This window comes from Taudactylus pleione, unplaced genomic scaffold (genome assembly GCF_031769625.1).
Source record: "Taudactylus pleione unplaced genomic scaffold, aTauple2 ptg000082l, whole genome shotgun sequence".
NCBI classification, from domain to species: domain Eukaryota; kingdom Metazoa; phylum Chordata; class Amphibia; order Anura; family Myobatrachidae; genus Taudactylus; species Taudactylus pleione.
Window position 1 is genome coordinate 2,406,697 of NW_028284484.1, and position 23,568 is coordinate 2,430,264.

Genomic DNA, 23,568 nt, shown 5'->3' on the forward strand with positions numbered 1-23,568 from the left:
ATATGCACAGTCGCAGGCATCTTAAGATACCTGCAGTTCTGCAAAATGCATTTTTATGGGAGACGCAATTTATAACTGCATTTTAGATGTAAATTGTGTTTAACTGTACATCAGCACCATACCGTGCAATCATACAAACAAGAGGCCACATCATTCTACTGCAATGCCAGCAAGTACATGAAGCAGTCACCCTTTGGTGCCAGGTTTTGCATACCCGTGTACACGAGCCTGCCGCATGTACTATAATTAGTATCCTGGAATGTTTATCTGGGTCTATCCTTAGCTGTAGAACTTTTATTGTCACCCAACCTTTCTGAATCTGATCCAGCGTAATACTGATGAAGCAACTTCCATATAGGTCATGTAATATCAAACACATGATTAAGTACATTAGCATATTTTTATAGAGACCTCATTCAGCATATTAATTTGCCTTTAGTTATTACAGAAGACACACAATCACTATGTATAAATATATGCTTTAATATTGCTTAAGTCAGTTCATTTATAATCACAAGAACAGTACATAATAGGAGGCACTTTTCCGGTCTAAAACACCAGGAGTTATATAATTCTTAGAATTGTTCTGCTTAACATATAAAAGATTGTCATTTTCTAATGTCAGCACCCAACACAAACATCCGCGTATATGGAGTGCTAATAGTAAGCCATGGAAAGGGCTTCTCCTCCAGAATATTGATAGCCTTTAAATGAGGTGTGTGGGACATTTTTGCTACAAAACTGTATATACCTCCAGCAGCTAATTTCCTCTGTGTCTGCTTAACACGGCACAGAAAACCTGGGATTACTATGCAGGAGAGGCTACACAGCTAACAGAAATGGTCACAATTCACCTGCAGGATTTCCTGGCATTCTGTGTACACACACTGCTACCACCTGAACAGAAGTCTAAGCATCCCACAGGTATAATCATCTATTATAAAGGAATTATACACACTCTACTGTAAATACTTATTACGTGATGAGTCACCTCAGATTTCTGGGACTTGTATAAAAGCACTCAACATGCAGCCTTGTGACTTTACATGGTCACAGAACATATTGGCCACTGCTAATACAATTTAAATAAAAAGGTATACATTAGTTCATATACATTCCTTCATATATGCTTCACACATAATTACGGCTAGCAGTGTACATACAAGTGTCGGACCTAAAGATTTATATTTTTAAAAAAGAGGTTTCCATACACTGACAAGCCCCTCCCCTTAAAACCATTGTTTGCATCTCAATGTGGGACACATTTTCCCTTGCGCTGCTCACTTCCTGAATATTTGTATACCTGGAAAGATTTGAAAAATGAGGAAAGCAAAAGGAAGGGCCTATTTTGTACCCTCTCATTCATCTACGCAGAAAATGTGATTTGCATTTTACACATTGTCTCTTTGAAACAAAATAAACCCACATTGAAAAATAATTGTGTAACAGGTTAAGTGAACACTCCTGAAGAGGATACAGTAACGGCACATACATGCAGATTTGGATATCCAATGTAATATTTGATACAGCATAAAGGAATCTTGGGGTGGGAAATGACTTGCATCATTGTGTGCGCGCGTGTAAATCCATCACGTGCCCAGGACTGTGTGGGCAGTGCAGAACGTTCTCATGCCTATTGTTATGATAAAGCTGCCTAGTCTACCTCTTAGGGATTGATGTATCAAGCAGTAAAAAGTGTGGAGAAGTGAGCCAATGGAGAAGTTGCCCATAGCAACTAATCAGCTTTGAAGTAGCATTTATCAAGTACAGTCTAGAAAATAATAGGTAGGAGCTGATTGGTTGCTATGGGCAACTTCGCCACTGGTCCATTTCTCCACGCATTTCACTGCTTGATGCATAAATCCTTCAAAACATTCTTTTTTATGAATTATTATTAGCAGTATCCAAATAAGAATGTATGTACCACATAACACCATTACCTTAACCAGACCAAAATAAAATACACTAAGATCAATTCATCACCTGTTTAAAATACAATTGAATCGATCTGTCATTTGATCCAGTTGACTAAATCAGACATGGCTTTATCCCAAATCTAATGAATGATCTTTGTGAACCAAGGATCAGCTGTGGCACCTAAAGCATGCATTGAGTCAATAACCTACAGTGTCTGCCACAAGCACTCAAGGATCTAGTAGTTGGTATCCGATTGGTTGCTATGGGTTACAATATATCATCCCTCTTTGCACCATATTAATATAGAAGCTCGATTGCATACAGGAAGAACAGAAAAACTTTTCAGTCAACTTATTTTCAGAAGAGACTTTGATGTACTGTAAACATAGAACAGGGGGTTCCCATAATGCACATCATTAAATAATTCTTTATGTTGTTGAATACTGTATAGAAAATGACAGAAGTGTAATTTCAGCGTACAGCACTACTCTGAACTCTGTGTACGATTTGCAGCTTCATTACATATTGCTCGCTGAAGCTCCACTCGCCCTGCAAACTCTATATTACTGCAGGCCTTACGCCAGTGAAAAGGCAGTCTTTCTGTGCACGAGAAAGTCTAAGGAGGAAGGTGCACAGTATATACGCCAAGCCTCTGTTTGGGCAGATCGCAGGTACAGCGGCAGGATCAGGTGCTGGAGAGATGTGCAGACCACTTTTGGCTGTCTTGTGTGTCTGTTGTGGACCCATAGCCAGATGCATAGGCCTCAGACACAGCGTTTTCCCTGGAGTCAGCAGACTTACAGCAGCAACAACGCAATGATGTCAACAGGCGCGATCTGATGACACGTGTGCACAGGACAAACATGATGCAATTCGCTCCTCCCTGGAAACTGTTTCCAATACCCTGCAATACAGAATAAATAAAAGCATTTATAAAATCACAAGAAAAATATTACATTATTAAGTTATTTATAGGGTGCCAAGCATATTAAGCAGCACTGTAGAGAGAATATACAATCATTCACTACAGTCCCTCCCCACGGGACCATGAAATCTAAATTCTCTTCCATACACATATAATGTAACAGTCTTAAAGTTTGATTATAATTTGTAAATTGACTTAGAAAATATAATTTTTATTAACTTTAGACAAATATGCTCTGAACGGAACTGAATTCTATATTCTTTACAGGTAAGCAGATCGGTCATGACACCCGGATCTGTGGGGAGCTCACATAAGTCTGAGCGGGATGTAGTTCATATCCTGGCTGCCGGCGCTCAGAATCCAGGCGTTGGAATCCCAAAACCAGTCAGGATCCCAGTGCCAGCATCCCGACGGTAAGTATTGGGGTTAGGGGGAAAGTTGGGGTTAGGCACTAGGGGGAGGGTTAGGGGGAAGAGTTAAGCCGCGAATCCACTACGCGATGTTACTGAGTGATTGCACGATTACGACATCATAATCGTGCAATCGCTCAGTAATCGTGCACTATTATGTCAGAAACGACCAGTGATGTGCGCTCCCGCTGGTCGTTTCCGACATCAATCATCTACTGAACATGCTGGTCAATCTGCCGATGACGACAGATTGTCCATGTTCAGAGATGATTGATGTGCCTACAATGAACGATCAATCGTTCAGTGTAGGCACTGCAGGGGGAAGGGGAACGACGGTACAATTACGATGTCGTAATCATACTGTCGTGCCGGTATCTGCTAGTGATACACGGCTTTAGGGTTAGGCAACATGGGGAGGGTTATGGTTAGGCTGCAGGGGGGTGGAGTTTAGGTTTAGGCTGCGGGGGACGGGGGTTAGGTGTAGGCTGTGGGGAGGGAGGGTTAGGTTTAGTGGTAGGATTCGGATACTTACCGACAGGTGTCGGTATCCTAAGCCTGTCAGGATGCTGACGTTGGGATCCTGAGCGCAGGCATCACGTACCCAACCCGCCTGAGCGAAGGGAACAGTATTAAAGGCATGCAAGGCTGATGCTCGTTTTATCGCAACGATGTACAGATGTGTCTTCATACATCGAACCTCAATACAAAATGTATTGCAAGTGAGCTGTCAGATCCATGTGACTTGGCTTGCGTAGTGCATGTTTTTCACCCAAAAATGCGCCTTAGTCACAAACAGATATGACAAACAGCTTCACAAGATTGCACCAGTTTATTTTATGTGCGACTGAATCTTTATATGAAGCAAAACGGACCTGGGCGTGGAAACAAGCTGTGTCCGCTGTATAGCAGCACTTCGTATACAGATTCAGACTCGGTGCCATATTCAATTAGTGGCGAAAACTGACTTTTTTTCGCCATGGGTGTAAACGCGCATTTTTCGCGATAAAAAAACTCAAACGGCAAATAGGCGAAAATGGAGATAAAGAACTGGAGAAAAAAAAAGTTTTCTCCATCCCAGACCAGGAGAAAAGAAATATTAAAACCCTATTATTGTCTAAAAATATGGGGATATCCCACCTAATGATAAATTACCCAAACATTTTTTCGTAAGTGGCATACTTTGGCGAAAAACGACTGCACAAATTTTGGGTGGAAAAAAAAAAAAATCGTCTGATTTTTCGGGGGCGGTATGGATGCGTGAAGTGTTTTAAACATCGCACACTGTCGCAGCAGGCGTTTGCACCAATTTTAACGTACCCCCAATTTACGTGGAACTGTAATTTCCGGGGAAAAAAACTGCTGTCTATCAATTTTTTTTTTTTTTTTTTTTTACATCCAAAATTTGTGCGGTCGTTTTTCGCAACGTATGCAACTCACGACACATTTTTTGGGTAATTTATCATTAGGGGGGAGGGGGGTGTCCAAAGGGTTCTGAAAGAAATCCCCAAATTTTTAGCCAGTAATAGGGATTTTGCATTTTTTTTCTCCTGGTTTGGGATGGAGAAAACTTTTCTCCAGTTTTTTTTCACCTGTTTGCGGTTTTCGCCGTTTTTCTTGTTGATAAATCTGGGCCTATAATTTTTCCCTGCTACACACATATGTACAGACACATACAGGGTTTATTTTTGTCAGAAGGCAATTAACCTACTTATGTTTTTGCTTTTTTCATTTTGTGGGAGGAAACCAGAGCACCAAGTGGAAACCCAAGCCAACACGGTAAACCCTTAAAACTCCACACAGGGCCTTGATGGGTATTGTAGTGCTGTGAGGCAGCAATACTAACCACTGTGTGACCATGCTGCTTCACTCTCCGACACTAGTAGGGTACAGTATATGGCCGCTATGAGGGTTTTCCAACACTTGTGTAGCTTATTTACACCCTCTACCAGGGCCGTAGCTAGGGTAGTGCGGCCGGTGCCAACGCACAGGGCACCACAGGTCAGGGGGCGCTGTTTGAGCCTGTCAAATTTCTGACTATTATCATTCTTGCTTGTAGCTTCCTCTTATTTCATCCCCAGCATCTCCTGGCCTCTCCTATATCTTCCCTGGCCCTTCCTCATGAAGCCATGGCCCTTTTTTGGGTGCATTATGTCCCTTTGAAAAATGAGGGGGGCACCAATGTTCTTTCGGGCACAGGGCACCAAAAATTCTAGTTACGGCTCTGCCCTCTACCATAATATATTTACTGCAGTGCTGAAATCTGAGTGTTGGGAGACAATGTACTAGATTTCACTTACATGCAGGACGACAAGGACGGGGTTGTGAACTGCTGGGGACTCGCAGAGAGTCAGAATGAAGCGTATGGTGCTCCAGATACGGAGGAAGATGAAGATGACGGGGATGAAGATGAGCTTCTTGTCTGCTATAGTCCTGGGCTGGTACACGGGAGCAGCAGCAGCAGACAAGATTGGACGGTATTCAGACAAAGCCCGATGCTGTGGGGAAAGAGGCAGAGGTCAACATCATGGGCACCGCAAGGACAGAAACATTCCATTTACTCATGTGCACAGTAATGAGAAGTTTAGCCAACCAAGCCTGGGAACTCCTATCATACAGAAACTATGTCTTCATCCCCAGGACTGGCACAGACATTCACATGCTGGGAAAGCTGGTTGTTAAGTAACTGCAGTATACCTGAACAATAACCTGTTTTATTCAATCAGATCTGACAAGTAAAATGTGTAATAAGGGAAGTGGCAAAAAAAGATTTCTATTCATTCCCTAATACTGTGTGAGAAACCTTATATCACAGCTCAACATTTAGTGATAGGTTTAATGTAAAAAATATTTGCACCACACGGAGCCTCTCCAAACACTATTTCATTACACATTGGAAATGCCCTATTTTGTGACGCAAAGGCTGATGATCTTCATATAAAATAAGAAATATCCCCACACACCAAAATGCACTACTATAGATCTTTGCCCTAGTGCCATTACTGGGTATAGAAGGAAAATGACTAAAGGTAGTAACTAGGGCGCTGCTAAGGCTGTTTCTCCAAGCTGCTGCTATTAGGAGATGGTCAGTCTCCTGGATATAGAGGAACAATATAATAGAAACAGAGCTAGAAACAATGATCATAGTAAAGAGTATTAAACAGCATTTAATATCATATGAGAAACAAAGTATAAATTAAAAGTATAAATGAAAATAATTTTCCACCAGACTCCATTGATTTACCAGAACTGTACAGATTACCCAAGTGTCCATTCAGACATACCAATACTAGCTTCATATATTATATATATATTAAATAATATAAATATATATATATATATATGTCCATTATTGCTGGTTTTGCACATGCCAGCTGTTTTTATCTGTTAATTTAAACTTTGTTTCTCATATGATATTAAATGATGTTTAATACTTTTTACTATTATCATTGTTTCTAGCGCTGTTTCTATTATATTGTTCCATTACTGGGTATAGTTATGTGACCTTTTGAAAATCTGTTCAGAAAATAAAGTTCTTATACAGTATACGAAAAGTATCTTTAATTTTAGGTGAAATGCAGGACTTGTATAGAAAGGAAGCTAGATGATCTCGTAAGAACAGTGGACGTTCCCACCAATACAGAGATACATACACTTGTTTTAAAGCTGGGTATACACTAGACGATATGTCGTCCGATCCAGCATATCAGAGTGACATATCGGGTACATCATCTAGTGTGTACCCATGATATGTGCGCTCCCACAGGCAGGGGCGTAGAGAGCGCCGCCGGGCCCCCGGTAATTAGGGGGCGTGGCCTAATCGTGGAAGGCGTGACCATGCCTCCTTGAAAAAAAAAAAATACATACTTTTGCAGCGCCGCTACACGCTGGGGAGAGGGCGTTGTGAGTTCCTCAGCTCGGTGCAAAGCCAGGGGGGGGCGCAATCAGTGTGATCGCTCCCCCCCTCAGGCATAGGAGATTGCTGTGGCTGCTGCTTAGCTGCCGCGAGCAATCTACCACTGCATCCACTGCTGCGAGGGAGGAAGGGGCGGCGCCGGACCCGGGCCCCTCTGGAAGCCCGGGCAAATTTTACCCGCTCCCCCCCCCCTCTCAGCGCCCCTGCCCGCGGGTCACTAGTGACATCGCCCTGTCGGTCCTACTGCAGAATGCAGTATGACACATACCACCCCTCCTTCGGACCTGGCATCGGCAAGTGTGTATGAACTTGCCACATGCTGGGTCCCGTCGCCGGCGATGTCGTGCTGTGTACACAACGTGTAGTGTACCCAGCATAATTCTTCAGGCAAGTTAGTTAACACCCACTTACCCACCTTATATAGCAGAGGGCTAGAATCATCTGCCCAATAAATAGATTTTGCTTAAGTGGCTAATTCAACATTTTTTATTTGTAAGCAGCACCAAACAGAAGGAGGGAAAGCTTTTTGGCAGCTGAAGGATTTCTAGCAGGATCTACTCTATTCTGTGTGTGGGTGATATCCCAAACAATCTATACATAGTATAAAATAAAGAACCTGGTAAGCATCTGTCCGTTTGTTCGGGCTAATCTCAAGAACCACTGGACGGATTTTTAAGCAGTTTTCACTATTCTATAGAGCATTTGTTTAGGTGTAACATTAATGTATGACAAAAGGGAGCAGAGCAGTGACGATTATAGTGAAACAAGTCAATGAAAAAACAGACATCCGAGCGCTTCATTTTATATCATGTAGAGATTGATACGTATTATCCGGTTTCTCCAGAAAATTTACTTTAAGCCCTGTTTTCTGATAAAAAAAAAAAAGGAAAAAACTGAAATTTTGTATCATTCCTATTTAATTTATGTGAAAAGTCCAATTCCCAGTAAGAGTCTGCTTTGGCATGACAATAATAAATAAAGAACAGGGACAGACCCTTAATGTGGCTGGTGTTGACGTAAATGGAGACTTTTTTTTCATGGACAACTTTATGTGGCCCTTTTGAGTGCCACGTCACTAAATCTTTTCGCGTTGACGTCAGGCAGAAAAAGGACTAATTTCATCTACAAGGACAACTTATAAGACCTCGGTTAAAAAAGACTAACGCTAAATTCAAAATTGTTGTCGTATAAAGCCTGGGCGGGTCGCTAATATACATATAAAATAACTATCCATATAAAGTTTGAGATTAATCGATTATTTAATGCCTATTTTAAGTGTAGACAACCTTTGCCTAACCACAGCTAGCTTCTGGCTTGTGCCAAATATCATTTACCGCCGTTTAGACACTCAGAAAAAAAACAAAAACAAACAATAAACCACCAATGAAGAAGTATAGATTGGTACCGCTCTGCCTATGTGCTTCTTTATTCGGATGTACAGCACGGGTAAGACGAGATAAGCCAGGATCTCCCACACCTTCCCAGCCAGAAGCATCCACGTAAGCCGATCCTCAGCCTGTATGTTGATCCAGCACCAGCCAACTGAAACATAGGATGCATCATAGCCTATCTTCTGCAGGCACACAGCAGCTACAGTGATCAGCAGCGGAACACCCCAGCTATGGGGAAAACAGAAGTGTTAGTCAGAATGGACAACAAGGATTCAGATATTCTATGTACAGCTTAGAGGAGAGGACAGAATAGACAGGATGCAACCAACCATTTAGGGAACAAAAAATATACCAGATCTAGTAGAACGTCATTATTTACAGCTATATAATGTTATAGGTGTCACTGTTATAGGATATAATGTAATGTTTTAAAAGAGATTATTTTATGCTATTATAAATATCATTATTTATACAGTACAACCATTACATGCACAGCTGTACAGAGAGACTACTATCTCTGCACCTGGGGTGCCTCGGGGCATTTGCAGGGGTGCCTCAGGTTGGTGGGCCAGCACCAAACTAAACTATTTATGGTCAATGTAATGTAAATATGTGGACAAACAGATGCGCAAACCTGTCCACCACCACATAACTGACCTTAAGGATGACATATAAGCACAATTTACTTCACTTTACTAAATTTTTTTCTGAATTTCTAAATAACAAACTTTTGGCTTAGGAGTGCCGTGAAAACAATGCCAATACTCTAGGATGCCGTGATTCAAAAAAGTTTGGGACAATTTGCCCCTAATAGATCTTACAGTCTAAATTCCCTAACACACATACACACTGGGATTAATTTTTGTCAGAACCCAATTTACATACCAGTATATTTTTGGAATATGGGAGAAATCGGAGCCCTCAGAGGAAACCCGCACAAACACGAGGTCATATAAACTACACACAGATAGGGGCAGCGAGGTATCAATGCTATCCACAGTGGCACCATATTGCCCATGAATTCTTGCAACAGGCCCCTGTAAATTATTGCCAGCGAGGAGAAGCCTGAATAGCAATTAGTTTCCTACTGTCCCTAATTACACGGCATAGTGCTATGTTTTAAAAATGTGTCCCTTTAAATTCTAGACCCCTGGAAAGGTCATCATTTCCCAACAATGACCAACTACACTAGAACAGTGGTTCTCAAACTCGGCCCTCGGGACCCCACACAGCTCACATTTTCCAGGTTTCCTGGCAGGTGCACAGGTGTAGTCATTACTCACCGACACATTTTAAAAGATCCACAAGTGGAGCTAATTAATTAACGTCTGATTCTGTGAGGTGACCTGGAAAACATGCACTGTCTGGGGTCCTGAGGACAGAGAGTCTGATTCAGCAAGGAACGCAAAAGGAGATAACACACGCACTTGGCCGATGTCTTTGCTCTGCGCATGCATCGCACTGCGCATGGGAAAACCAGCCAGTGTGATCGGGTTATGGTACGCAGACTACACGCAGTGTGTACGCAGACCCTTCTGATATGGATTGACAAGAAGTGCCGTTTGTGGGTGGTGATAGGGGGTGGTTAGGCAAATGCAGGCGTTATAACGCCGTTATAGGGGCGTCCATAATTAAGACAGTGCGGTGGCATACGCAGCCATACCGTAAGGTGTACACAGGAAGCGGCTAAAATCCTGTGGCAGGTCAGGTCAACCACTATTGTGCGTATGAGTCCGATGGTTCTCGATGTTACCAATGTTTACGCTATCTTGCGTACTGATCAGGCGAGTAAAAGGAGATGGGCGGCTTAATATGGGGCTGGGTGTCTGCATCTTGTGCTGTGGTCTCCGTGCGTATGCACTGATTAGCATAATCTTGCAGCGGACGGGTGTGTGCGTCTGCTAGTGTGTGTTGGGCCCGATGGTGCTCCTGATTTGTTGCTCTTATCGGGCACGAATGCCGTGGTTATCGCGCTTTTTGCGCCCAAAAGAACTGGGATTAGCCACGTAAAGCGGCTAAACCCATATAAATGACAGTGTTGAGTGCCCAAACAGCCGACTTTTCGTAAATTTTGGCTCGCCATCTCAGGAGGTATGAGCAGAAATCTGTCCGCCCGATTGGTGCAACAATTGAATAGCGGGGCGTCCATTACTTACAGGCACCCAAACAGCAATTGAATCTCCCCCTTAAAGTGTAAAAAGGTAAGTTATATATAAGATAAGTAAACAGTACATGAAAGAATGTCTTTCAAGACGGTACCCACCAAACTTCCCTACCTCACTTCAGGGATATGGCAGGCGAAGTAGGAGTAGACAAGATGGATATGGTTTGAAGTCACAGTATATGTCCTGCAATGGAAGGAGGCTTATGCCCCTCCCTGCTCAGTAAACAGTAGAACATATAAAGCAAGAAAAAAAAACTTAAGGTGGGCGGAGCTTGAAGACAAATTGTGTCATATACAGCACTTTAGGACACTAAGTGCTCTCCATGAGAACTGCCTGGTCTCTTGGGATTTCTAATTTGGGCGTTTTCTAAACACAAAAGAAAAGTAGCCAACTATAGAATAACTAGTATTGTGGGCTCGCCATTTGCCGGTCGCTAGCTATTGTATAGGGTTTTTTCCTCTTTCCCACCACCGTCCCATCTTTCTCCCCTACTCCTCCCGAGTCTCCCTATTCCTCCTATTCTTTTCTCTCCTCCTGGCTGTATCCCTTATCTGGCTCTCCACCAGCTTCATGCACAACCCCAGTTCAAATTATGACACAGTGCTCTCACACTTGTGATGAAGCTATGTGTGTGGGGGGCCCCTGAACGACCACCCAAGCTGCACTGTTAACTAAGCTCTGGATAACGTCACCAATAGACATCTTTCAACAATGCATCCATTGGGATGCAGTGACTTGATGTGGGGTCATGCACCAGCTTCAGGGCCTCCTACCCCCGCCCGTTGTATGTTTTGGGGCATTTAACGTGTGCTGAATGCGGTAATGCATGCCACCTAGTCTCTGTGCACCTCCATCTTTTGCGAGGTATTGAAGTGTCACAGGACCACCCTAGCTCCCTCCTCAGGAAAGGCGGATCTGCTCCAATCCCTGACACATGCGGAGGTGGGGGGGTAGGGGGGAAGTGACACAAAAGCAGGTGGGGCGGGCAAGATGGGAGTCTCTGCAGTGGCAACTAAAAGTTCTGAAGGGGTGCGCAGCTGTCGAGACAGAAATTAAGGGAATTAGATAACAGCTCATACTGGACATGCTGTGATACACAGGTTTAGTAGCTAGAAACCATTTTAAAACTTTGGCAACTATGCAAATGTAGATATGTAATAAGCATAAGATCATATTTTTATGTCTGTCAACAATCCCTGGTTTTGGGCAACTGATGGACTGCAGGCAAATATATGGCATTATTTATGAATTCTTCACTGTTTTATTTTCATAATTTGCATTCTAGGACGTTTATACCTTACTTGCTGTAAGCTTAGCTAATTGACTGTTTAATTACAAAAAACCCCCCCCCAAAATAAAATAACCCAAAACACTAACAAAGAACAAGCAGCAAGATGCTTCTGTCTGTTTTCCAGTTAGCTATTAATACTCTCTTTCTGCAGCCAGAGGTTCTCAGATTGCTGCTTGTGATGAGTATGACACAATCTGTTTATTTTCTGTCTGCCCTTAGACCATCTGATGTCAGAGACACAGTGTCAGCCATGACCCTACTCTCACACGCAACACACTGGGAACACAGACGGATCAAACTAATTAGACATCTACCCCCTTTTTCCCATTGGATTCCACTGTAGCAATGGCTCTGATAGTTCTACGGAGGGCAGATAAAAGGCACCATTGTGTGGCAAATCTATAAACATCTTAGCACAAAATGATCTGCCCGACTGCATTTTTCCCAGTAGTATAAAACAGCTAGTCTATATAACAAACTTAACTTCACTATTCCTGGGCATTCTCACTAATGTAATGAATCTAATGAGTCTCCTGCATTCTCTGAACTATGAAGTTGGCTATACATGGGCAGAAGCCGAAGAGACTGCGTACATTATATATATATATCAACTAGAAGTCTTGGCAACAAGAGTCATTTATAATTGCCAGTTACCCCAACCCACAGATACAACCACAGGTTTTAAAGATTTGTCCATGGAGACTTGTGTAAAGGATAATTCCTCCTTATAATATGTACAGTGACAATAACACTAACCCCAGAGATTTGTCTGTTTTTATTTCATTACAATTTTTGAATTCAGCACAGAAAATACTATTAGAATCACCCATATTCACTCTTGTAACAAAAAGAAGAAAAATGTTGTTAACCAGTATTATTATGACTCCAGAAATACCTTTTGGAGGAGATTTAGCCACTCCTTGTAGCAGTTCTCTCACTTTGTGCTGGGATGCGTCAAGCATTGCATTTTAGATGTGGTGTATCCCGCCAATCATTGCATACATGCCGGCATTTAGTAATGCGCGAGCTGTGGGGCACACTGGGAGTCTGACTGCATTTATCTGTATAGTGCATCCCGCTCTTTGTATAAGATTGTGGTATTAAGCACCAACTCCCATCATCCAATACAGAATCTGTGCTCCCTGTGAAAGCATGTATGCGCAAAGAAAGACGGGGGGGATTGCCGCACTAAACCATTTAATATTAGCAAGAAATGATAAACCACCTAGAATATATCATTTTATACTGTTAATATATTAATGTTAAATGGGTGGTGGCAATTCAGCAGCGTGTGCAGAAGATTGTGCAATTACTCTTATCTGCTGAGTTACATGTACTTATGGCAGTGTATTTACTGAGGATAGAACGCTAAGGGTTATCCTAGCAACTTCAATTTGTAGATGACAACACTAGAAGTTTGAATTATATCTTGACCTGAAAAAAAGGTGCAACAAATTCTTGCAAAGAAACAACCACATATGATGGAGCATATTCACAAATGTGGGGAATTTTACAGTATATCTGTATTCGGTCTAGGATTAACCCGTTTTGTTATTTTATAAATGTATAGTTTTTAGCATGTCTCATTAACTCTATGCCAACGACAATAGGTTTTATATAAGAAAAAAAAAAAGATACATGTTATAAATAAATCCTTGGTCTACTGAAATGTTATTTAGAAAAATATCAGCTAAATCTGGTTTTAACTATTCATTTCACTTCTAATGTGTTTCAAACCAGCAATCTCAACCCATTCCTTGTTTCTAATTTTGCCCAATGCTGATAAGGTCCATCCAAATAGGGCACATTCTGCCAAACTGACAAAGCAAATCACCAAGTGTGGCCACCATTAAATCCTTCTGCACAACTAAATTATAACTGCATTTGGAATTGACTACAATGAAAACCAGGTGGGTCGGGAAAAACCCCTGAGAGAGAATGCTGGCTTAAAGTGCTTGGGACATGTGTGTTGCATCCATGTGGAACATGGTTTCATCCCACCACTGTTTCCTGTTGTATATTTATTTACTGCAACGTATGTACAACAATTTAAGGTAATAACACTCAGGCATTTTGTCAATTTTTTTTTTTTTTTATTAATGTGTCAACAATAAACACACCAACATTATATAACATGGGGCTTTATATCATCCTGCTTTAAAAACTCTGGTGACAAAATAAAAGCAAAGACTAATGTGCCTCTGTCCGGAGACTTCATTGAATTATATTAGCCAATTTTTTCACTGGAGTGATCTATCACAGTACTGTGCTACAACATATAGAATAGTATAATGGCAGCAGGTCCGTCCATAAGAATTATATGCCCCATGACAAATTTCTATCCTTGGCCCCCCCTCTCCTTTATAGAGGAGTTTGAAAAATGTATCTGACAACCTAAATGTACCTTGATATTCATTGAAAAATGTGGTAATTAAATGTTTACTAACTTGGATTACTTGCAGACCTCATCCTACTTATAAATTAGAGGAACTTGTATGAATTTCTCTTTGTTTTGAAAATTGAAGGAGCTGCCCAAATTCAGAACTTGTGTTATATAGGGTGAACTGACTGAGACACCAAGCACCGACCTGGCCACTTCTCCCAGCTCCTCTGCACATGGTTACAGGGTCATGGCTGGCAAGGATCATTAGAAGACATCCGCAACCTGACAGCTGCAGGGAACCAGGCTCATGAGGCTTTAACCATGTAGTTCAACTTTGGTAAAATAACAGAATAGATGGGTTGGGGGTGCCGCTGGTGCCCCCCTAAAATACAGCACTCGAGGCTGCAACCTGATCAGTCTAATTATAATTGTTGACCTGAGGAAAGTAACCCCCCACAATCTGGCTGATGGATGATCTGGCTCTGGAGTGGTCATAAGGGGAACAAACAAAATTAAAAAAAAAATCAAACCAGTAACCACTGTATCACTGGGGGAAAGGAGAAAGGCCTGTACATTGTGAATAGAGTAAGCATTGCATCATACCACTCATGCAGAATATAGGGCCTTCCACTTAGTTCTCTTAATATATAAGCTTACTATACATTTTTACTTTATTTATTACCAGTTATTTATATAGCACACACATTACGCAGTGCTTTAGTACCACAACTTAAAACAATAAAACAAAATGTTACAGAAATGCCAGCCTCATCATAGGCCCATCTCTTCTTGGGAGGAGAGTTTGAAAAACTGAAATAATATATAAATATATATATATATATATATATATATATATATATATATATATATATATTATATATATATATATATTTTTTTTTTTTTTTTCAAATGAAGTTTAGACAGTATCCCCTGAGTGCTACCTATTTAGCAGATTTAGATACATCCAGTAGCACCCTTCAAAAGCACCTCAGTGAGGCAGTTGGCACAGTACATTAATATTACCCAGACAAGCTCTGATCATCTTTACCAATACTTGTCTACTCTCCCGGAACGGCCAGGGTCTCCCGAAAATAGGGTGGCGCTCCCGGCCGCCAGGAAAAGTGGCCAAGTCTTCCAGACAAATTCCACCCATCCCCCAACCCCGCAATGTATTCTGTCATCGCACCCTGCTTCACAATGCCAGTAATCGTGACATTGTGTAACAGGGGTGGGGCCATAATGATCCAATAACAGTCACGCCCCCACTCCACCCACAATGCAGTGTCACTTCCCAGCCACGCCCCCTCCTATGCCGCACCACGCCACCCGCTATGCTGACCGAAGGCGGCAGCCAGAATGTTGGCAATGGTCATTACAGTCTCAGTCCTCAGTGAAGCAACCGCCAATCCCAGTACCACAGAGTCACCCTTCCCTTTGCGATTGTATGATGTCAATAGTCTTGGCAGGGCCAGTGGCGTCACTGAGGTTGGTGATGCACAGTGCACTGCACTCACCACTCCCATGGTCCTCTGTGCGTGCGCGATCACAAAGAGGGCATGACCTCGTGTCAATGAAGTCACAACCCCTGATGCATGACATTTTGGGAGCGTGACCGCATGTCACAACCCCGTTCTCGTCATGCTGGGGACTTGCCCAGCAGTCCGGGAGCCGCTGGACACCCAAACATGTGCCGCCCCCCTTTCCCCCTCCTTATGGACAGTATAAGAATGGCCATTTATATTTTGATTTTACTATAGAACAATAAAACCATTTCTAAAACCCTGTCCTTCAATACGTACAGTGTGTGGTTTTTATTACCAAGCGCCTTATACAACAAAGTAAAAAAAAAAGCAAATTGTATCCCTCTAATTAATTTACGTGTACAAGTCGTTCTTGTACAGAGCAAATAAACAGTTCATCACATGAAAATGTTGTTGAGAAGCAAAGTTAAAACAAAATTAAATCATTTGACTGCTCCCAAAGCATTCTACCCCTAAATTGTACAAAACTGTAGCTAATCCGTGACATTACCAATGTCAACAAAGTCTGCAGTAGCCAATTATATAATTAAGTCTGCATGCAGAGCAGGACTGTTATATAGTAAGGCTGGTAAACTTACTCTAGTGACAGTCATAGAAGTCTGGTATATAACATACACTTTAAGTGCACCTATTGTGTAGATCACATGCAAACATTTAGAGGGTTCACTAGTGAAATAATGTGTTATTGTAAGTAGGGTGTACTCCATGTAATTGTAGAGTTTATCAGGATTATTTTGACTATCATTGTTCTTTGTACTTAGAGTGTGCACATGAATTCTTCGTTCCCTGCATTGTACTACGAGTCTCAGCATGGTAGCAACTCATTTTATGTTTAAAATTCGGGGTGTGCAGTCCAAACCCCCTCCCCCTGTCTTGCATTTAGCCCATGGATGTCAGTGGAATGTGTCACTTTGCTGTGTATTTTAAACTGGGTAAACACCTGAACGACGGTGCGACCCAGCGATGTGACAAGAAATGTAATAATACATTGTGTGTGCTGTACACACTGCACAATCCGGTGTACGATGGCATAATATATTGTTACATGCTGCATGTAACAGCACCGCGTCATTCATTGCATCCTCCCATCTGCCGTGTAGGACATCAGATGGGACGATGCAATGAACACAGTCGGGAACGATGGATGGGGCATAAACAGTATAGAATTAATATATAATTCCGATCCTCGTCAGAGTGATATATATCGCACGAAACATTGTGTACCCATTTTAAGGCTTTGGCTGGTAGGCCTATGTCTCTTCGTTTGGTGATATCACACCCTCCGCACCCCTTATTAATGGTTTTGCCTTGTTTTGTTGTCTGCTATTTTGGGCAGGGAAAGGACCGGCAGGCCAACAGTCCAGGCGCAATATTATGAATTTGAGTTCCACTCACCTTCGTTGACTGGTAGTTGGCTGTGCCACCCTAACGGGGGCAGAATCATCACCCTGACGGTTGGGTAGTCAAGGTAGAAGGTTCAGTTGGATATAGGGATTCCAATCCCAAAATCATTTTGTAATCCAAGGATGTTGGGATTACCAGGCTCCAATCTCGAGATTCCGGGATTAATGGAAAGATGGGAAATAAAAGCATTTTTCATTTTTTCTCTATGCATCTACCCTGTCCTGTCCTCGTTGCGATCCATCTCCCCCATATCCATCTCTTCTCTCCTGTCCTTACTGCTATCCATCTTCCCCGATCCTGTCCTCTCTGCTTTTCCATCTCCCCCTCTGTGTCACCTGAAATCCTCCTTGCACTGCTGTCCTTCTTTCTCTTCCCCTTCCTCTTTCTATTTCCCTCCTCCTCTTTTACAGGTTGAGTCTCCCGTATCCAAAATGCTTGGGACCAGGGGTATTTTGGATATCGGAATAGTCTGTATTTTGGAATATTTGCATACCATAATTAGTTTTCTTGGGAATGGGACCCAAATCTATACAAATAATGCATTTATGTTTCATATACACAAAGCCTGAAGGTAATATTATACAATATCTTTAATAATTTTGTGCCTTAAGCAATGTTTGTGTACATTGAACCATCAAAGAGCAAAGGTTTCACCATCTCAGTCATGCTAAAATAATTCCGTATTTCGGAATATTTGGATATGGGAGACTCAACTTGTACTTACCTTATTCACATAATGGCTCAGAGGGAGCTCCTCTGGTCAGCAGGTGCATTGTCCGGTCCTCTCCTAGGCACAGCTGCAGTAGAGCTAGAGTCTTGTGATGCGGCTGCTCTCAATCAATGTCTGGCTGGGAGCCAGTGATGTCACTGCGCAGCACGCTCACAGTTTATGAGACTCCATGTAATCTACATACAGCTGGGAGAATTTAAGAAAACCTGATAATGCCAGCAGAACAGAGAATGTAAGTATCCTCTCACTGCTCCGTGGCCCAATCCATTGTGTTTTGAATCCCGTAATACTTGGGATTTAATGATTAAATGATTATCCCGGGAATTTTTGGAACTCAAAAACATTTGGGATTCTGGGATTGGAATAACTAGTTGGATACCTTTGTTGTGTAGTTGTTAGCTTTAGGCACCCTTAGGCAGGATCCGCCTGCAATGCATATTGCGGTTGATGTTGGTGCATTGATGGATGCTCTGGTTTGTGGCCGTCCTTTCATTGCCACCATACAGGTTCTCTTTTATTAATGTTTTAAATAAATAGCTAATCTTTAAATTTATGTCTTTGAGTCTTATTTTAATTTACGTACTATTGTTTTAACTTGACATGCACATATCCGGGTTCTAGACTGCACTAGAAGCCAGAGAGCTAGGGAGGAATTCAAGGCTATGCGATGGGCGCACCTATTAGCCAGTTACGGTAGTGCCGACTCCGAAACAGCACATCGCATCCAAATAAATTTACCCTCCTAGAATCTAACTGGTTGCTATGGGTTACAGGACATTTATGTATATTGTACAACACTATTAAAGTGTCGGTCTTGTGTTGTAGAAACAAAAGAAGAACAAATAACAGCTGCAGGCAGTGTGGTTCTGGGCACCACAATCTTCTGACACGCTTTAGTGAACATAAAAACAGCACAAAAAGGATAAAGACAAAGTGCTTCACTTTTGCAGATATAAATGTCACATCAGGTTCTGCCACCGACTTCCACTACTGTCAGTTTTAAAGCATGTCACTCAAAAGTTAAAGGTATTTTTAGGTGAATTAAATGAAATACATCTAATATGAGGTTACTAAACAACTGATTATTAGCAATGTCCCTGGAAAAGATAATAAAATGTTGGTAATTATCCACTGCCTCCTTTCTGACAGTCATCCTTGGGAAGATGAAAAAGACAGAGGCCCTCATGCAGAGCGCACGCTCTGAATGAGGGCCGCCCTCCATGAAAATGGAGCGTCCTCCTGGACGCTCGTATAGCTGTGGGTCACCACCCACAGCCTATACGAGCGTGCATTTTGATGGCCGCGATGGTCGTGACCATCGCGACCATCGAAACTGCGAGCCGGAGCCTGCGGTTGAGGTTTTCAACCGCAAGCTCCGGAGTGATTTTGGCTCTATCAGAGCCAAAATCACTCCCACTGACATCACTAGTGATGTCAGTGGGCCGGCTTCTGACGGGAGGCGTTCCCGTGGGAACGCCCCCGTCAGGGAGGCACGCCCCCGGCACGCCCACCAAAGGGGGCGTGCTGTCAATCAACATCGACAGCACGCCCCCTTTGATCAGACACAACGAGCGAAGGACTTTCCTTCGCTCGTCGCGTCTGGCGCATGCGCACGACGGAGCTCCCTCCGTCGTGCGCATGCTCAGTGCATAACATCGACCCACTTGCGAGCGGACAGCCGCTCGCGAGTGGGTCTGAATCAGGCCCAGAGTGCCTTGCAGATTATACACAGTGCAAATTCCAGATACATTTTGTTAAGGTCTGTTCTTCTGCTTTTTAACTACTTCTGAATGCATTGTGGCTGCATGGTGAAAGTGGTATGCAGTCGGGATGCCGACGGTCTAAATGACGACTGTCGGCATTCCGACTGTCTAATCCCGGCAAGGGGTCTAATGACAGGCGTCGAATTCCCGACGCCTGTCATTTTACCTACGCCCGATAAGTAAGCTGTGCGCCGACAGCCATAGCAGGGGGGGGGGGGGGGGGGGGAGGAGGAGAGAGTTAGGTTAGGGGCTCCCGGGAGGGACTTAGGGTTAGGCACCCCCCCGGGACGGTTAGGCTAGGGGAAGGGGGGGTTAGGGTTAGGCACCCCCGGGAGACTTAGGTTTAGGCTGCGGGGAAGGGGGGGTAGGTTTAGGCACTTACAGGGGGGGTTAGGCACCCCTAAGGGAGGGTTAGGGGGGTTAGGTTAGTAAATACTAAAATACTTACCCATCGGGATTAGAACCGCCAGTCCTCCATGCGTCCGGCGGTATTTCACGCCGATCCTGTGAAAGCATATCATATGTATCAGTATCACCTATGAATGAAATGCACCAAAACCAGAAGGTCTAATATACCGTAAACACACAAACTAACAAGGACCTCGCAGATAGAACAAATCCAGGAGTATGCCACTTACAAATACTGAGGTATGACAGAAACTTCTTCTACATACAGGGTCCATAAAACAATTTAGACCCTTTTCTCTAGCTGAAAAGCAGAGAATGAGTTTTCATACCCCCAGGTACCCCAAGCTTGCGCCAGCACATCCTAGCCCAGAACTTTTCTCCTCTCTGTCCCAAGGTGGGGAACCTTTTGTTCTCATACAGTATGAAATGTTGTGTGGCTTCAGACTCAGATTGCTGTGCCATGTTTTCAGATCCTGCAACAGTAATTACCACAGATGCTTCCACGTGCTCTTACTGTGGATTGTTGATTAGCAAAGCATTTTTAAAGTGTCACAATGTACCTCAAACTTGCTATGGTTTCAATAAATGTGTTCTGTAATACCAGAGAGGGGAAAGAACTGCAGACTTGTACAGTATTGGCAAAAGGAAAGGTTACTATAGAACAGCTATAGTACTTGGGGAAATACATTTAAAAAATTGATACGGTAATAAATCTATAATTGGAGAGTAATGACATCACACTAGTTTATGTTGCTCCCTTGGATCACTATATAAATAAGCTATGCACATTCATGGGTATGCAGTTGGGAAGCCGGCGGACGTAATCCCGACAGCCGGCTTCCCGCCTGCTTTATCCCGGCGAGGGTTAAATGACAGGCGTCTAAATCTGCTAGAGTTGCGCACGGGGCCGGCTCCAGCAGGAGCCGCACCCTGTGCAGCGAGGGACCCAGACGAGCTCTAGTTACCATAGGCCACACCCTTAAATGACGCTATTTGGGGGGCGTGCCCGTATGGCATGCTTCCCATTTAACGTCTGGCTGGGGGCGAGCCCAGCACTACGTCAGTGGCTGGGCTGCACCCAGTTCTCTCCCTGCACTGAATGGATGGATGCCGCGTGCATGCGCCAACCTCCTGACCGCGGGACACTTCATCCCGCGGGTGGAACAGCGGGGCTGTGCCCTCTTAATGGGACTGTCCCGATGAAATTGGGATGGGCTGGGTGGGGTGCGCCCTCTATGGGGTGGCGCCCCTGTTCGAGCTAGCCCTGGTTGCGCATAAGGAAATCTTCACAGTTACTTTTGTGATAGCTCAGGAACAGTTGTGAGCACAAATGCAGCTCATGTAGACTATCAGTCATGTGCACATGCGCTTGTTGGGCAGTCTGCTACATGACAGGCACCCATACGGACTAATGAAGATGACTTGTGGCAAACCAGACACATGTGGAAGCATATGAATCTTGAGACGCGCACAGCTCTGCATACATGCAGAAATAACATCAATTAGGCATGCACTATTTATAATGAACGATTTACACACCATTGCCCTAACTTTGCTTCAGCCCCTTAGTGAGCAAACTATTACTTATAGTAACCAGATTAGTTTACACATTTTAACTTTGAGCCAATTTAAAAAAATTGACAACCCCCCCCCCCCCCCCCCCCCCCCGATATGCAGATTACGTTTCCCAGAATGCTGGTTTTTGAGCAGTAGTGTGTTACATGCAAGGATGTTCTGTAATATATAACCAGCTGTAAATTATAAGGTTACCTGTACTTACTTGCAACTTTGCACAGTTACTTATAGTCTAAGAACTCTTTGCTTACATTCTTATAATCTACAATAAAATGTGCAAATAAAGAGCATGATCACGTTAGGTTCCCTTGAACGCAGCAGATACGCATTGGTATGCAGCTGTGGGGGCGAAAGTCAACCTAATGTCACATGGAAGGGACATTTATAAACCTGAGAAATCACGGATGAAACTTAATATTAAAATGATTGATTCTATTTTATGATCACGACAGCAATCATCCACTATTCCCAATTACTGACTAAACTGCTTGTGAGGCTGACACTGTGTTTTTTTTTTTTTTAAATATCCAAATTGGTTACCCTATTCACAACTATCAAAGGTAAAGACATTAACTATGATGTAAATGTAGTCATTTGCAATGCTCAGAAATGATATAGCACCAACAATGTATACCTGAAGGAGCAGACATATCCCACGTTGTACTTACCTGATCAGATGGAACCAGTAAATCATGTGTTCAGCGAGACTCTGCTGGGAGTGCACAATGGTGATATACAGGTACAGGGCAACGGCTATTGTCCAGAAGAAAGAGCTGGTGTTGGAGAAGGTGGAGAGCGCACCCTGGGCCACGCAATCCCAGGTCGTTGTCTGGAAGTCTCGTAGGACTCCATAGAAGTAGGAGGCAGCAGATAACAAATCAGCCACCGATAAGAAGAGAAGCAGCTGGCGTGGGCGACTCCTGAGCTCCGGGCAATGCACGTAGGTGAAGATGATAAGTGCAGAGCCCAGAAAAGACAATGCACAGGATATTAGAACAATCACCTGCTCAGACAGGTAGAGAGTTTCTTGTGGGATCTCCAGCCAAGCCATGAGAGTTCAGATGAAAACCTACAAGACAGGCACAAATGATCAATATATCTTATGGTTCATAAATATTGTTCTTTCTTTAAGCAAAAAACCAAAAGATATTGCACATATTTATTTTTCCATTTGACAATTTACAGTACGAGGGGGCATACAAAATAGTGTTCATTCTAGCACCCTGCACCTGTCACAAACCGTGTAGTACCTCTTGTCTGCCTGGGTGTCGCTCTCTGCTCTGGTGCTTCTGGCACACTCTGGTCTGTAGCTCAGTAGTTTGTTGCATCAGCTGTGTGCTAGAAGCACCAGAGCAGAGAGTGACACCCCAGGCAAGCAAGAGGAACTTGCGGGTTATGACAGGTATAGGATGCTAGAATGAACACTACAAAATATACAAATTAGCTCATGCAAGCCATATAACATGCATAGAAAGGTAGTGACAAATAAGCAACAGAAACTGAAATAAGGTTGTGGAATGTTGCCTATTTTATGAGTGCCGGATTCTAGACAGTAAAGAGGACAACAATGTCTAGATAGACACCAGATGTTAGACAGTCAATAGGTTTTTTCTACAATTTAGTAGTTCTTCAGGAGGTTTCATTTTTCTAAAGTAGCTCACACCTCAATTAACGTTAGAGACCACTGCAGTAGACACTGGGGGGGGGAGAGATGTATTAAGCTCAGAAGCGGTATCAGCGCACGTTACGTGC

General features: G+C 43.1%; 1 protein-coding gene across 2 annotated transcripts in view; it reads right to left on the bottom strand.

Annotated features, from left to right (window-relative positions):
• Positions 1-470: 470 nt before the first annotated feature.
• Positions 471-23,568, bottom strand: part of GPR157 (G protein-coupled receptor 157) — a 35,001-nt gene continuing 11,903 nt past the window's right edge. For both annotated transcript variants that reach the window (XM_088468226.1, XM_088468227.1), the window contains 4 exons: positions 22,485-22,885; positions 8,571-8,784; positions 5,550-5,747; positions 471-2,821 (listed from right to left, as the gene is read on the bottom strand). In XM_088468226.1, coding sequence (XP_088324352.1) covers positions 2,603-2,821; positions 5,550-5,747; positions 8,571-8,784; positions 22,485-22,867 — 1,014 coding nt within the window. In that variant the 5' untranslated portion in view covers positions 22,868-22,885 and the 3' untranslated portion in view covers positions 471-2,602. The remainder of the gene's footprint in view (positions 2,822-5,549; positions 5,748-8,570; positions 8,785-22,484; positions 22,886-23,568) is intronic.